At 52.2% G+C, this 16,710-nt stretch overlaps 1 protein-coding gene across 5 annotated transcripts in view; it reads left to right on the top strand.

The window, feature by feature from the left end:
- Window positions 1-16,710, top strand: part of UBE3B (ubiquitin protein ligase E3B) — a 54,653-nt gene extending 37,943 nt beyond the window's left edge. For all 5 annotated transcript variants that reach the window (XM_081037817.1, XM_081037818.1, XM_081037816.1 and 2 more), the window contains exons 20-28: window positions 2,080-2,256; window positions 2,383-2,493; window positions 4,879-5,016; window positions 5,335-5,400; window positions 7,384-7,442; window positions 9,820-10,002; window positions 10,449-10,560; window positions 13,415-13,507; window positions 14,521-16,710. In XM_081037817.1, coding sequence (XP_080893943.1) covers window positions 2,080-2,256; window positions 2,383-2,493; window positions 4,879-5,016; window positions 5,335-5,400; window positions 7,384-7,442; window positions 9,820-10,002; window positions 10,449-10,560; window positions 13,415-13,507; window positions 14,521-14,712 — 1,131 coding nt within the window. In that variant the 3' untranslated portion in view covers window positions 14,713-16,710. The remainder of the gene's footprint in view (window positions 1-2,079; window positions 2,257-2,382; window positions 2,494-4,878; window positions 5,017-5,334; window positions 5,401-7,383; window positions 7,443-9,819; window positions 10,003-10,448; window positions 10,561-13,414; window positions 13,508-14,520) is intronic.

The raw sequence follows: 16,710 nt of genomic DNA, 5'->3' as shown, positions 1-16,710 counted from the left end.
TTCAGGACTGGAAGGAACCTTACACGCACCCTTGCCTAACCCTTGCCCCTCACCCTGTCAGTGGCAGACCTGAGGCCAAACAAATTCAGCTCCTCAGTCAGGTCACTTGGATATCGGGTCTTGAAGTCATTGGAAACAAAGCCAGCTCTCCTGTCCCTGGGTCAGCGTTCTGCGTCTGCTCGTTGCCATGCAGTGGAGAAGAGGCGTGCCCTCCTCCCGCTCACCCTCGTAAGGGGCACAGAGCTAATCCTCCGGTAACGACACCAGTGTCCAGAGTGCCGTGGGGGTGGGGGGAGAGCGCAACAGGAAATATGCCAGAGGAGGCAGCGGCAACGTCTCTACAACTTTTCAAGGAAGAGGCTGATGTGGGGCTGATGAAGCCAAGTTGAGATTTGAGTCCAACACACTTTCCTGGGCGCCTGCTGTGTGCTAAGTGCTTTCACATACACCTTCTCACGGAATCTGCGAAACCCAAACACTTTGCTGATGGGTTACGATTCAGAAGGCCTCCTGTTAAAGCAGCATGGAGGAAATCCTGCAGGCAAGCGGGAACACGTTTGTATTCTCCACTGGCCCCCGAGTCAGTGCCAAGATAATTATCTTCAATTTAGGCAGAATGGTTTAAATGCTACAGCAGCTGCATGGTGACTTCCTGTTTCTCCCTTGTTTTCAACGAAAGGATTCTCAAACTTCATGTGCATAAAAGCACTTTTCAGGATTGTGCTCTCACAATGGAGTTCCTGTTCCTTCAGCTGACTAACTGGACTGCACATGTCGTTTTTCCATGCTCTCTAACTCTAGAGCCTAACTCTGAATAAGATTGGGAACCACCATAGACAGTTTTTTGGATCACAAGGGAAATGTGAGTGACAGCAGGGCAGCAAGGGTTCCCAAAACAGGTCTTACCAGACTGGCCTCATTTGCTCTGTGACAAGGGGCCAGAGTGGCAAATGGGTGGATGCGACGGAGATGGTGTCTGTCAGCGAAACATCTGAGAGCACCGCAGTTGTGACTGAGGGGCAGATGTGGGGTGGCTTCAGCAGGATGTTATGTGACAGTATCTAAAGACGTAGGTTTCACCCTGCCGAATGGGCATCGTGGCAGCCCAAAGGCCTCCTGCCTGGGACCTGTCCTGTTCTGCACTGTTTTACAGTCACTGAAATAAAAACCTTAGCAGCTTGCTTATCAGTGTCCACATGCCAGAAATACTTTAGATGACAGACAGAATCGGGAGCCAGGAAGACCTCACCAGATTAGAATCAAGAGGCAAACTACGGAGGACGATTAGCGGGAGAACTCAGAAGTTGTGTCCGAGAGCTCTGGGTAGGGGAGACGTGCTGACCGGCTGCACGTCTTAAGGGAGCTGAATGTGAGCCAGAAGCATGCTGAGGCTTCTTCTGTCTGCTCCTGCCCTCGTCCAGGCCCAGCATCACTCCTGCGCCCCGTCTTCCTGCTTTCTGCCCCGTCCCCTGCCATCCGTCTGCTCTGCTGCCAGCAGAAAGCCAGCCATGTTGCTCCTTGCCTAAAGTCTTCTGTGGCTCCCCATTGCCTGCAGGATATAATTTAAATTGTTCAGCATGACTCACAACGCCTTTCAGGTTCTGGGGAAAGATACCACGAATTGAGGGTGGAGAGTATTTTTATTTTTCATTTTCTAGCACTCTAAGATTGATTGATTGATTGATTGATTGATCGATTGATTTTTACCTAAGCTGAAAGATACGCTTAGCATTAAAATAGAGGTGCGATCTTGTCTTGGTTTCTTCTGTCCTTTGTCTGATGGCCAAGAGCTTGTCTGACTCATCTTATCTAATTGCCTGTCTCGCTGCCCTGCTTCCTCTTGAGGGAAGCCCCCCCTTGCCACACAGTGGTAAAGTCACGTCCCCCAAAAGGAATTTCCCTTTTAACAGGCTCTCGTTTGAAGCGGGTGAGAACGACTCTTCTCATGTACCCATGCGTCCTGACTTGCACGTTTCTTACACTGGGAAAGCTGCTCACGAGAGAAGGGGCCTTGAGGGGAGCTCTGAGTTATGCAGAAGGCCTTGAGTTCCTAATGGGCTGTAACTCTGCCCTTGGCAGGATGGCTACGAGCAGCTGCGGCAGCTTTCCCAGCATGCCATGAAAGGCGTGATCCGTGTGAAGTTCGTCAATGACCTCGGGGTGGACGAGGCAGGAATTGATCAGGACGGTGTTTTCAAGGAGTTCTTGGAAGAGATCATCAAGAGGGTATTTGACCCAGCACTCAACCTGTTCAAGGTATTTAAGGGGAGCGTGAGCGGGCCTGACAGTAGCCAGATTTGGGGTGACAAATGAAAGGTGACAGACTGGGCTTGCTCATTACAGGGCTTTTAACCTCCACCTCTCCGTCTTTTTGCCTTGCAGACAACCAGTGGGGATGAGAGGCTCTACCCTTCGCCCACATCTTACATTCATGAGAATTACCTGCAGCTCTTCGAGTTTGTGGGCAAGATGCTGGGGAAAGCTGTATATGAGGTAGGCGAGTTCCAGAGCCTTGAACTGGCATGGAAAATAAGATGTGAGAAATACCGCTGGGCTTCGTATGCATGTACGCGATCAGGCCCAGTCATGTGAACTACTATTACTAGGATCAAGTCACGGAAAGAGGTACAGGAAGCAAGATTACTGTACAAAACACGCGGTGCTGTCCGTGTGCTGTTTCATTTAATCCTCTCAGTCATCCTGGGGTGCTGCTGCTGTGCTGTGTATGTCAGGATGCGGGAACTGAGGCTTCCAGAAGTCATGATGGGACCCGGAGTCCCATTGCTAGTTCAGTGGGTAGAATCCAAATTTGACCGCAGGCCAGCCTGAGCCCCAAACCAGCCTTCTGCTTTCCTGAGGGGTGAGGGGTAATGTGCCAGAGCCAGATCTCCAAGTGGAGTCCAGGTGGTATGAGGGCGGCGTTCTGTGGGGTTTGGTAGTAGTTGCAGTTGTTTTAAAATCCTTTGTTATCTAAGTGCTTGGAAGTGAGCCAGAGGTGCCTGGGAGATGCCTGCAGACTAGAACATGAAGGTTGGACATAGGCCGTAGCAACTGACCCAGACTGGTCCTCCCTGGCTAGCTACGTGACTATGCGTGGAAGTCGCTTTCCTTCTTTAGGTCCCTTCTTTAGGTTCTCATCAGTCAAGTGGGGATAATACGTCATTTGGTTACTGCAGATGGTAATGAGGTAATATAGGGGAACACGTCCAGTGGTGCCTGGACCTGCTCAGGGGGGAAGTGGAGTGCCATCCTCACTGTTGTTAAGAAGAAAGGTGTCTGAACTTCCCCTTCTCAGTCTCTGTGGGGTCAGGGCCAGGTGGATTTCTGCAGGCTCCGGTGAGGCCCACGTAGCTCCAGTCCCTCTCCACTGGGCTGAGCTGGTAGAACGCCCTCCTGGTGGCACTTGACCCTCCCCCCATACCCTGAAAGTCCGGCTCCTCGGGAAGGAAGGACAGCTGCAGCAGGAGCTCTGGAGCCCAGTCACAGTAGGCTCAAGAGCAGCCGGGGACCTCCCTCGGGCCCAGGTAGCCAGGAAGTGAATGAAGCACCTGAGCAGCTCTCCTCTCACAGGCCATCACAGACCTGAGAGGAGCCAGGATGCCTTCCAAAGGCGAAGAGTTGGGGCAAGTTGAGGGAAGGAGGCCCTGTGGGGCCAACATCCTCTGACTCCACGTAACCCATCATTCTCTCTGTGGGCCGCCTCTGTCCACGGCCTCAGTCCCTGGCCGCAGGAGTCAGGAGCCCCGTCTGAGTCCCTGCCCAGACACCCTTCAGTCCTCCTGCTCGGGACTGGCTGGGTAGCCTGGGCTCATTTTCTTTGCTTGTTTTCACATCTGCAAAATGGAGACTTCTCAATTGATTCCCATTTAAAAAATCTCATGAGGACCTACCTAGGCATGTGCTGTGTTTTCCCTTGAAGCACTCAGCTGTGATGAGACCCAGAGGCGTCTGGGCCCGCTGGAAAGCATGATCTCCTGGCTTTTTGAATGCCCTCCCGTTTCCTGGGCCCCATTTGTCTCCTCTGTCCCCAACAATAATAGTATGGATGGAAGAAGTTAGGACATAGTGGGCCCCGTATGAGGAGCAGCACTCATGGACTCGTGTAACCCCCCTGTCCCCCGATCCTCCGTGACAGGCCCTTGCTGAGTGTGACACACCACTGTCCATCCTTCAGCCCCTGCCCTAATCCAGTCTGCCGGCAGTTCTCCCTGGCATTAGGCAGTGGCTTCCTGCCTGCCTCCTCTGGTTCATTCCCCACATACAGTACCGATGTGACACTTTCCTGCTTAGAGCCTTCCCAGCGCTCCCTGCTGCCCTCACAGTGGAATCTAGACTCCTGGGCTTCTGCGGCCCTTCCTGACCTGGCCCTGCCTGCCTCTCTGGCCTCGCTGCTCACCTCCCTTCCCTCTCACACGGATGTGTTGTCCCTGGAGCTTGCCTGTGGGCCTTGCACTGAAGGCCTTTGCTCCTTAGGTCTAGTTTAGATGTTTTGTCCTCCAGGAAGTTTCCCCCATCCTGCCTCCAGGTAAGAGCCTGTCCGCCATGCTACTCCACACTGTGCTCCTTTATATACAACTGACAGGCTGTGCTGTTCCCCATTTACAGATGGAAAAGCTGAGGCCCCATGGATTTGATCCCTGAGCGGTGCAGCTCCAAAGCCTATGCTCTTAACCGCTGTGCTGTAATGTCCCCAGGAGACACTCTATTGTTAAGTGCTGGGGAGGTGTTGTTCTCTAGGTTGAAACTTTAGGAAGTGCCTGGAAATGCCCTTGGCACCCTCGGGGGTGGGGCGGGCAGCCTGAGCGGCCTCTGATGGCGGTCACTGACCCGGGATCCTGGCTGGATGGGTGGCAAGCTTCTGTCTGTCCCCTCACCCAGGGAATTGTGGTGGACGTGCCCTTCGCATCCTTCTTCCTGAGCCAGCTGCTCGGGCACCACCACAGCGTCTTCTACAGCTCCGTGGATGAACTGCCGTCGCTGGACTCCGAGTTCTACAAAAACCTCACTTCCATTAAGGTCAGTGGGGAAAGGCGGGAGGGCTGTGCTGAGCGCTGGTGTGAGCTCAGAGAGGAAGGAAGCCCAGCAGAGTGTGTGGTGGAATGAGAGGTCCTGCTGTGGAAAGAGGCCCCCGCGTGGCTTCCTCGGGGCACTGCCGCTCAGGCCTGATGCTCCCGGCCTCCTTCCTCGAGGTGATGAGGGGCCTTTTCCTGTGCGTCAAGCTGCACGGCAGCCACAGCCATTACTCCCCAAGCAGGCCTCGTAGGACAGGAGTGTGAGTCTTCAAGGAGATGGCCCTCCTGGGTCCCCACACTTTTCCCTTTTCTGTTGTACTAGCGTTATGACGGGGACATCGCTGACCTGGGCCTGACGCTGTCATACGATGAGGACGTCATGGGTCAGGTAAGTCAGCCTGTGTGGCTGAGCTCTCCTTCCTCGCCCTCCGTGGGCTTCCTGAGGTCTGCCCTGCTCTTGCTGCTTCACCCAGGAGGTCCACAAACCTGGCGGGCTGCCTGGCTGGCCGGCCTCTCTTCCTCCGTCCCCCTCGCCCATCTCCATTCTCCCACCTTGCCAGGCAGGAGTGAGGTCAGGGCGTTCCCCCTTCCATTCCCAGTTGACATGGCCTTTGCTTTCTCTCCCCTCACTTTGCCGAGGTGGCACTCTGGGTCATTCCTGCTGGAATATTGCTTTTCGTTACTATGGTGAGGATTAGCTGTCAGTCACACACGGAGGATTGTGACTTAGAGAGAAGGAAGAAGCCACTGAGACGAAGTGCCTCTAACAGAATCTTGTCCTGGTTCCCACTCGCTATAAAGAGCAGAGCAGAAAGAAAAGACCCTTGGAATCGTGGTCACGGGTGTTTGCTCCCCACGTTTTTCCTTTCAGCTTTTCTCAGAACTGCCCTCAGTCCCTTCCAGCTGTGTCCCTACCTGCATGAGCCTCTCTCTGCACGTCGTTGGAGGGCTGCTGTGCAGAAACCATGCCATGAGCTTAGTATTGCGGACAGGCTTCTGGGAGGAGCCCTGCCTGTGTCGCCGCAGAGAGCTCACACGGTCTCCCCAGGCTACACTTTCCTTATCTCAAAAAAGTCCCATTGACCAAACATGAGTCCTTGCTGGGCCCGTGTCACCAGACGCTCTGTAAACGTCTGCATGTCTTGCCCTCCCTTTGAAGACCTACTCTGGTGTGTAAGGGGTCCGAGAAGCCTGGGAGAAAGAAACCTGGCTTATGTTCACCTCAACTTTTCCCAACTCATTTGATCACAGACCTCCTCTTTCAGAGAAAGAGAATGCCATCTCACAGAATGAGTCCCTACATAACGGTTCACAGACAAGGTGTTTTCCTAGAGCCGTTTATGGGAAACATCAGGCCCATGATTCCCAAGGGCCCTTCGCGCTTTCAGATCTCTGGCGCGCCCCAAGATGCCGACAGCAGTGGGACTAGCGGTCACTGTTTTTCGAACTTTCTACGTTAATAGAATTTCTACGTTAATAGAATTTTTTCTACGTTAATAGAATTTCTATTAAAATTACGCATTCTTTGAATTTTAGGTGACCCACAGAAGTTCTTTTTTTCATTATTTTCTTTTTTCAGTTCCAGTTGACATTCAGTATTACTTTATATAAGTTTCAGGTGTACAGTGAAGTTCTTGAAGTTGAGGAAAGCAGTTGATTCTATAGTTTTCAAATAAATCTTTAATCAGATTTTGAATCTCCCTTCTGACTTTCTTAATTTTCTCTCCCGACTATAAAAATAATGCACACTCCTAACCAAATACTCATCCATACAAGGAGCATGAAAATGAAAACCACCTCTAGCGCTGGTGACTGCAGAGTGCCACTGTTACCAGGTGGCCTGTGTCCTTCAAGATTTTTCTCCCTGGGCATGCGTGTAACTTGTTTTTCTTTTTTGTAGAAATCATACCATACTATGCATGCTTTTTCTCCTGCTTTTCAATAATATAAATTTTCTTTTTTCATTAAAGTTGTTGGGGTGACAATTGTTAAGAAAATTACATAGGTTTCAGGTGTCCATGATATAAATTTTCATTATATATTTTTTAAAGAGCTGCATAGTATTCCAGAGTGTGCTTGTAAATATCCTATTGTGTTCTTAAATGTTAACACATTCCCCTTCACAACATCCTGAAGCCTTAATACAAATGTTTGAACAAGGATCAGATGAGAAGAAACCTTTTATATTGATCATGCAGCATCTGCTTGCTGATAATTGAGCCCTGGCTTTTTGTGAAAAGGATTGTTTCCAAACATGTCTCATCTTAATTGCCATTATCATGGACATTGGCGTCAGGCCCTTTCATCTCCAGGAAGCTTTATTCCCCCACTAGCATCCTCTCGAGTAATTGCTCCCCATCTTCTCTCCCAGCTTGTTTGCCATGAACTGATTCCTGGAGGGAAGACCATTCCTGTTACAAATGAAAATAAGTGAGTATAGCAATTCGATTTTTAAGGTCACCACTTGAAAAGACTTCATTCTGGCTCTCCCGGCTTACTTTGAGAATTTATTAAGATAGATTGAAGTAGAAAGAGGCCATAAATATCATAATGGAATTTACTGGTTACAGTTCATAGGCTAAAATCGTATTAAATTCGATTTGCAAAATAAGAATTGACAATTTATTTTTTGCAGTAGCACTTCTAAGGTCAGAGGCACCCAGGCCGTGGCGTTCCTAGGAATTTAATGACGGCTCCATATTCAGACAGATGGATTCTGAGCCATTCAGGCATGCGGTCCTGAAGCCAGAGGGCACAGAGGCGGAAAGACACGTTGGAGGGGCAGATCATTTGGGAATGATAGCATGTGGCAGTTGGATAAAACACTGTTCTTGAGAACACACAGTAATGAATTCAAATGCAGCAGACAGGTCCTCAGACAGGGGAGATTTTGAGGCCCGGCATCTTTTGTCACAGATAACAGGCTTTTAGGAATCTATCATAAATGTCAAACTTGGCTCCCTAGAAGCAAAACCCCTGAATGCACCGTCTCCACCCGGTGCTGTTCTCACCTAACGGGGAAAGCTGGCATGAAGAGTGGATATTGACCCTTTTGTTGGTCAGTCTTCTCCTGCCGCCAGGCTCAGCTGAGCATCTGAACTGTTAATCTGAATGTCACTCTTCAGTGACAAGGGAGAGGTCAGTCCCTTCTGGTGAGTCATTCGGACCAGTTGTCCGTTCCAGCCCAGTGTTCCCGAGCACTCGGGTGGTTCAGTCAGCCTGCACGTTTGGGAGCTCTTATCTAGACTGAAGAACAGACCCGCTTCTCATTGTGATTGAAATACACCCCTTTGACTCGTGGCCACGGGGTGTTAGTTTGACAACTGAGAAAGAACAGAACACAGGGTGGGAGTAACTGCCCGGGGGCATCAGAGAACCTGGGTGGATCCTGTTCCTTCCTCGCCTCCTGCCCTGTCACCACCCTTTCAGAGGACTTCACGTGAGATAACACATGTATAATGCATTCCAGCATGTCTGGCTCAAAGCGGGGCCTTAATACATGAGAGCAGTGATCGTCACCATCATCGGATATGTCACATGTCACATCCTGCTTGCCACCTTCAGGCGGGGGAAGGGTTTTCCCCAGGCTGATGGCGCAGGGGTGATGGTAGGAGCTGTGTGTACAACTGCCAGAGGCCGTGACCCAGTGCAGCGTGTGTCGGGACTGTGATTCCTGCCCTGCCTGCAAAGCACCTATGTGGAAAGTATTTCACAAACTTGTACGTGCTCTTAGCGTAAAACTTCAGTACAAGGGCAGGGGTGTTCGGTTCTGCAAACTACCTTCCAAGGCCTAGCAGTGCCAGTTTCCCCCTCCTTAGGAGTAAGATTTGATCTCCCACTTCCTCTGTGTCTCAGCAAAATGAAACAGTATTAGTAACTTGTTTCAAAGAATACAGGAAAGGAGTAACAATAATAGAAAAAGCCATATTTAAGTGTATTCATGTGCAAGTTCACTGCTGGATAATTTTTAAAAACAGGGATCTGTTCAAGGTCAGTGACTCAGAGCTGAGCATTGTGGGGCTACACAGGTGTATTTGGACAGTACTAATTGGGAATTTTAACAGTTGCATCTGGGCCGAGCTCAAGTTTTTTCATCTCTGAGTAAATGGTTTGCTAAGAAACCAGCGATGCTAGCAAGCCTCTCGGATCCTATTTCACTTGTTCAGATCCCACAGTTGTAGAGACGATCACTGTGTTCATAGAAGCAGTTTCTACCCGAAACTGTTGTCAGCGCTCTGACTTCGCAGTTGAACCTAAACATAAGCCGACTGTGTTTGGTTAAAACTTGCTGCAGGCTTGCCTTTTCGTGGCCTAGACTCTCGGTCCAGGTGAGCAAGGGTTTGATCGAAGTTTCAACATGAAACAGTTACTCTATGCCTTAAAGCTTATTGGAGGACTGAATTATATCCTAATTGGTATATTCCAGACGGATGAAATTAAATTCAAGTCCAAAAAGTACCCTTTGTACCAAGAAGGGCCCTCTCCTACCTGGAGAATGTCTCACTTGGCTTCTTGACACAGTGGGGTGTCCTCCTGATGTATATTACCCACTGGTTTCTGTTTATCGTTTTTTGTTTGGGAGTGAATGAGGTACTGCCCTTGAATGTTTAACGCACCCACAGTGGCACACAGTGTACCATTCAGGAGAGCTGTCATCGGCGTCATCTCCGTTGTTCTGGTGAAGTCTTCTGGTACTATTTCTGTTTTTGTTAAAATGGTTCAGAAATGACTGGACTCATCTCTCAGTCCATTGGGAACAGCCTGCCCTGCCCTGTTAATTTCCATCGTTTTCTTTTGTTGGCAACAGAATTAGCTACATCCATCTGATGGCACATTTTCGAATGCACACTCAAATCAAAAACCAGACAGCTGCCCTCATTAGCGGGTTCCGTTCCATTATCAAGCCCGACTGGATCCGGATGTTCTCAACCCCTGAGCTACAGCGTCTCATTTCCGGGGACAATGCTGAGATTGATCTGGAAGATTTAAAGTAAGGAGCAAGTGACGGGGAGAGGGTGACATTCTTAGGCCTCCAAGAAAGCACACCGCTGCCTTGGTGGGTCCCTTGTGGAGAGTTGTTTCAGGAGCCCACCTCCGAGTGCATCCTCCTCACTGGGGGAATGGCTTTGGAGTAAAAGCTCCGCCCCTGTCTGCCTGGAGACTAAGGAGTGGAAGCACGTCTTGAGGACTGCAGGGCTCTCTGGAGGCGCAGGAAATAGTATTGCAGGATCTCCTGTTGGCTTCTGCCTGGGAGCTGCAGGGCCAGCTCTTGACCTCTGCCCATTTCGTTTCCTGGACACGCGCTTGTGAAGGCATGCGCTTGTGGCTTAAAGAGTAGTCAGTCGTCAGTGCCGCTCGTCCAAGCTCCTTGCCTGTCAGTGTCTGTAGGCGCCCAGCAGAATGGGTGGCTGAGCCTGTTGTCTGCGTTGTTTTCAGGAAGCACACGGTGTACTACGGTGGTTTTCATGGAAGTCACAGGGTAATCACCTGGCTCTGGGACATTCTGGCCTCCGACTTCACGCCCGACGAGAGAGCAATGTTTCTGAAGGTATTTCCTATGTTACCTATGCCTGCGTTCACATGTACGTAGATGTTCTCATAAAGCTAGATGTAACAGCTGACACTGGAAACCAGTACAGTTATCAAGAGGACCTCCTGTCGTCAGCACATCCTGTCCCATAGGCAGGGCTATGACCTAAGGGGCTCGAGACGAGACAGGGCCGCGTCCGATAAGCCCGTGAGCCTGCTGCGTCCCCTCTGCAGGGACAGGCCCGTGGGGCGGGCAGGCGTGCGTATTGCGCTCGGCACGCCATCTGCCCCTCGCCGGTGCTGGCCTTGCTGACATCTTGTTTTTTAACTTTCCTTTCGTTACCCAAGTGAGGGTGTTTATTAAGAAAATATAGACAGGCAAACTTGAAAACAATCTCTGTTCCTACAGTGTAGGATATGCACACCCTCCATTCCTACTCCCCACGGACAGCCTCTGTGTACCCTGTCTCAGCAGTGTGAACGTGCAGGAACACACACACACACAAAACGTCCCAATAGAATGCACATGATCAAGTAGGCGGATCTTCACGTATGTTTTTTGCAAACAGAGTGGCTGACAGTAACCAGGTCCGCTAGTACTGGTGTCTTTAAAATTGTAATGTTCAAAATGCTCCCCCTATGCCGCTGTGTTGTTTTTTTCTTACTGACATCGGCAGAGTGTTTTACAGGAGCCTGGATGACACACATTTGTCTGTGTGTTAAATAGGATGTGTATGTTTTTATAAAAATGGAATATCGCTTTGCCCCCTGTTCTATTTGATATTTCATCATGAACATTTTGCCTTATTCTGGGGGTAAATTTAAGTGCCTTGAAATATTTTCCTTTGGACGCTGGGGTTTCTAGAATGGTCTCATGTGACCTCAGTTGTTGAGGCAGCAGGGACAGTATCGCCACCAGTTGAAATGGCAGCGGGCTTGGTTTTCTTTTCCCTTGGTTTGCCGTTCCGAGGAGGGTCCGTTCCCCTGGAGGGAGCCCTCGCTGCAGCCCACAGATGCAGACACGCACTCATCGTCTCGGGGGGCTCGGGGTGGGCAGGCGGACGTAATTCCAGTTGTTGGCTCTTCAGGAAGTCAGGTCAGATTTTCTGTTAGTGTCTTTGTAGGCAGAACAGTCTCTGGTGAGCTGTAAAACCAACTGCTCACCCCTGCCTCTCCTAGAAAGAGAGGAAAGCCAGTGTCTCCTAAGCATGCAGTCCTGGCCCCATGCAGTGTGTGTGCACACGTGTGTGTGGACACGCGCGTGCCTTTGGAGAGCCTGTCCCAAACCTGCAGTTCCTGCCATGGGCCTGCCCTTTCCTGTGGCTGTGGCTGCAGACAGGCCCCAGGGCCAGGTGGAAGCCACAGACAGACCTGTTGTACAGGAGTGGATGTGGCTGTGCTTGCTTTACGTGGAAGGATAGCAGAGCATCTGGGGGCGTCCCGTGCCCTCCGTTCCTCCTGCCCCAGGACGGTGTGAGCCCCCTTCCCTCCTCGCACCAGCCCCAGCTTGCAGCAGGCAGCGGTCTGAGCAGGCTGAAGGGGGATGTGCACAGATGCCTCGGGGTTTGTCTCCTTACCCTGAAAACAGGTCAGTCACTCAGCCCTGTGGAGCGATGAGATGAGCTTGGGTTCGCAGAGCAGTCGGCACAGTGTGGAAACTCGGCAGTTTCTAAATCGGAAGTGCTGCGATGGTTTTTATGGTGGGGAAGAAAATCCATTAGGGGAGTAATACATCTCATCAATACTCTTTGTAAAAACTGGTTTTGAAGCATGGCTTTGGATATAACATGTTTTTGGATGGTCTCAGGACTCTCACAACCATTTTATCACATCGTTTAAACAGCAGTGTGTATTTTAAAGACCCAAACATGCAACTTGCCACAGATTTTTGAAGCCAGCGGTGTAGTGTAAGTAGCAGGTGCCTATATCCCCTAGAGAAGGAAGAGCAGTTTGGGCCAATGTTGAACTAAAGGAAGTGAATGGTTTCTTAGGACTTCCCTACGCGAGTTATCGTTTGGCTTTCCAGGTTAGTTCAGTGTCTCTGCCCAGGCACGAGCTAGCAGCACATTTGGGGAAGTGATACGGGCTGCCATCTGGAAGATGCAGGGAATTCTGAGAGTAGCAGGAGAGTGTGGCTGGCTGCCCTTAGGCCCTCTGTGGTGTGCCCAGTGCTTGGTCTGCCCCTCCGCCTCTGTCCCCGAGGCCTGAATTTTGTCTGTGTGCTGAGAGCAGGTTAGCCTGTCACAGCAGGGCCCCCAGGGGCCGGGCTCAGACTGCTCTGCAAACCAGCAGGCCGGGGGCTCAGGTGAGTGCGCCTGCACATGCTCCCCGCATGGCTGAGAAGCCGAGCAGGAAGCCAGGTGCAAAGCGGGCCTGGGCACTTGTCATGTGATCCTCCCCGTGGCTTCCTGCAGCCCGGCTCCAGGACCCTCGGCCCTTGGCACGGCCCTCTCGTCTGTGCCGCGCTGAGCTCCTCCCTCACCTCCTCTCCGGTGCCCTCATTGCACAGCGTCTCTCTAAGGAAGGCTCTCATTCCGTAGTGACTCCACTGCCTGCATGCCAGTCCTGCCGGACACCCGGCCCCTGGTGGGGAGGTTGGTTGTCCCTGAACTCCAGCCACACAGTGTCCGCCAGTCGTGTCCGCTGGTGTGGATTTCATGTGTTTGAGCCCCAGGGAGCAGCACCCTTAGGAGAGATGGGAGATGTGTCCCAGTTCTTGGGCCAAATGCGCCCTCTGTCACCTGTGCTGCTGGCTGAACAGCAGTTAATGAGACAGTGACTGGAGAAGGCAGAAGAGCGCAGCTGACTGTAGGGGCACATTTCTGAGGGGGCGCAATCCTCACGCTGTCCCCTGACCCTGCCTTGTGTTGCAGTTTGTGACCAGCTGCTCCAGGCCCCCACTCCTGGGATTCGCCTACCTCAAGCCGCCTTTCTCCATCCGCTGTGTCGAAGTGTCAGATGATCAGGTACCACTAGTGGGGGAGTCGGCCGCCCCGTTGCCTGCTGAGCCCACCGCAGGGCAGGCAGCTGCGCTCCTCACCACCTGGGCAGGGGCCTCAGTCTCGGGCTGGAGAGCAGGCTGGCCTTGCACAGGGCGCCCGTGGATGGACTGGGGCTGCTCTGGGCCTCAGCTTTCCCAGTCCCTTCCTCTTTACCCCCTCAGACAACAGCAGCTGGGGGCACTTTTTAGTAGCTGCTGGACTGGCCACGGCTCCAGGTCTGAGAGGTCGTGTGGGAGAGGGGTGGGGACATGGGCCTAGGCCTGGTCAGCCACAGGCTGGCATGGCAGCTCCTCCACTGCTGGCTGCACATCTGGGAAGGTTGCTTCATTTCCGCCTCTGCAAAGGCAGAATGAATGTGTAGGGGCTGTTACTGAGCTCCGTGGTGGTGGAGGGGCTGCTCAAATAGGGTTGCTGTTAAAAGCGTCTCCCCCGCCCCCCGGAAAATACCCCAGTGGCCTCTGAGTGTGTCTGCCTTTCAGGATGCTACAGTCTGGGCTCCGAACCGCCCTTGTCTGACACTAGCCCCCTTGTTTAAGGAAGGCTGCCCCAAGTTACAGTCTGCCACGAGCCACAGCACTGGCTGGCAGTCGGAGGAAATCAGTGTTAGGCTGCGCCCAGACATGCTTTGGTACCCAAAGTATTTCTACAGTATCCTGGCTCTGAGAAGTAGTTAACCAGCCGTAATTGGCAGCTAACCAGAAAGCCCCATTTCCGAGCGCTAACAGGATTCCCATGCAGGGCTCAAGGAGTGGGGGTCGCTTCTGTGTACTCAGCTCTCGAGGCCACTTGTCCTCCATTGGAGGGCCAGCCTCGGGTAGCGGTGCCCGCACTCCCAGGCCCAGCCATGCCAGGGCCACGTGCCACACTCTGCCCAGCGCCCAGGGGCTGCCGGGTCCTCTCCCGGGCCACCTGTTCTGGTCCCTGTCGGCTCCCGAGCCGGGCACCCCCCGAGCCGAGGCCGTGGTCTGTGCCCGCAGGACACGGGGGACACCCTGGGCAGCGTTCTCCGAGGCTTTTTCACCATCCGCAAGCGGGAGCCAGGCGGCCGTCTGCCCACCTCCTCCACCTGCTTCAACCTGCTCAAGTTGCCCAACTACAGCAAGAAAAGCGTCCTCCGGGAGAAGCTGCGCTACGCCATCAGCATGAACACGGGCTTCGAGCTGTCCTAGCTCCCGACCCCGGTGGGACTGCCCGCCCTCAGGGACTGGCCTGCCGGGACCCTCGGCTCCAGGAGGGCAGCGTTCCAGGTGACAGACAGGTGACATGCAGCCCCAACCACTATAGCCATGAGACTCCCCTGTGGCCTCAAAACCTTTGGACGTACGAGACGATGCTACCCAACATTCTCCAGGTGACACGAAGGGGAAGGGGACGTTGGGAATAAACCTCCAGGCTCCGCCAGCATTGGTCCTGTTTTCCCACTTCCCAGTGGCCTGAAGCCCAGGCCTGTGATTGCAGAGGGGCTTCTCTTTTTGATAGTCTGGTCTTTTTGTGAGTCTTCTCTTTCCTTAACTTTCTGAGTGAACTGTGCCAGGCACTCAAGGCTCCAGAGTGGTTTTCGCGACACGGGCCTGAGTGCATGAAGCCTATTCCGCGTGCAACGCTCTCCTTCCATTTCTGAAAACTCTACTCAGGTAAGGCCTTGCCAAGCCTCTATGCACCCAACAAAGTCTCTGCCTCTAGTCCACCCAGCCAGGCCCACCTGGTCCCCCTGGAAGCAGAGGCGCCTGCCGGGAGGCCGCGGAGCACAGGAAGTTTGGGGCGCTGCTCCCACCTGGAAGCCACGCGTTCCACACGGCAGCAGACCCCCTTCCCCTCTCTCACCTCCGATGCTGAGTCCTCAGCAGGCCGAGCTGCCAAGGAGCCTCCTATGGGCTGTTCTGTCTTGTGCATTCACCTTGGCATCCATCCTGGGCTTCTGAGAAAAAAACCTGTTAACCCTGAGAGCAGCTCCATTTCTAGAAGGCGCTGGCTGTCACCATAGCCTGCCGATTCCCTAGAAGCAGCTGCCTTTCCCCTGCTTGTGTGGCTCGCTTGCTGTCTAGGAAGAAACAAACACTAGCCGAAGGTCCTTGTCTCATCTGGGCAGTGGCTTTACCCCGTAGGTTGTAAAATCCCAAGAAGCTTGGGTCTTGCACCCCTCCTTCCTGAGCACAGGGCACCCGGGAGCCCTTCGCACTGACTGACTCAGCTCTGGAGGCTGAGGACACTTAATGTACCCTCTGGGTTGGTTTTCTTTGTGGTTGGGTTTTTTGTTGTTTGTTTTCTCTTCCAACCCATTGTGCTCTTCTGTCTTCATCCTTGACTTTTATCATGAGAACTTTACCGCTGGAACCAGGGAATTGAGGCAAAGGCCTTGGTAGTCTGTGTTGACAACCATCCACCCTCGCCCACCCCGTCCTGCCCCACGTGCGTCCCCACCACTGAGACTGAAGCCAGAACCGAAGCCAGGAGTGTCGGGTCCCTCCTCGGCTTGTGGAGTGGCTTAGGGCTTCCAGCTCTCTTCCAAGCACCATAACACCTTCCAGCGGCAAAGCAGACAAGACCTGTCGTCTAGCTTCCTTCGGAGGGTTTCTGCTGGATGCCAGTGTCCTGTGTGGGTCCAAGCCTGGCTGTGTTAGAGCCCCTGGCTTCTGGAGAACAGACTGTGTGTTTTACTTTTATGGAAAGATGGCCAGGAATTTAAAGAGAGACAGGAATTTGATCTGACTTAAGGTTTGTTGGTAACCTCTGATTCTATGGATTTGCCACCTTCTTCAAATGCTCAGTCCCTTTGACGATCTCTTCTGAACGTGTGTGTACGCTGAGCAGGCTCGTGCACCTATGCTAGGGCCTGCGTAGTTGTCAACCTGCCCAAAGAAGTTTGTTCCCATCCTGATTTTTATTGCCTGTGTGTGTGGGGTTGGGGGAGGAGCGGCTTCTAAGCACTGACATCAACTTTGTTTTTTTTTGATGAGGAGGGGTCGTTTGTAATTTCATTTAAATTTTTTTCTTCAACAGCTGGAAATATTGCACTATCTTAAAACACTAAATCTGTACTTTTATAGCTGGTGTTCAGTGACACCTCAATGGCTCTTGATGGCTCTACAAAGTTGCTTTTTTTGTTTTCATAGATAACTTATGGATTAAAACGTGATCAAAGGCTTTATTAAATTTGTACTACAGCA

This window comes from Rhinolophus hipposideros (genome assembly GCF_964194185.1).
Source record: "Rhinolophus hipposideros genome assembly, chromosome: 24".
In the NCBI taxonomy this organism is placed as follows: domain Eukaryota; kingdom Metazoa; phylum Chordata; class Mammalia; order Chiroptera; family Rhinolophidae; genus Rhinolophus; species Rhinolophus hipposideros.
Note: the sequence above shows the minus strand (reverse complement) of the source record. Positions and strands in the feature narration are given on the sequence as shown.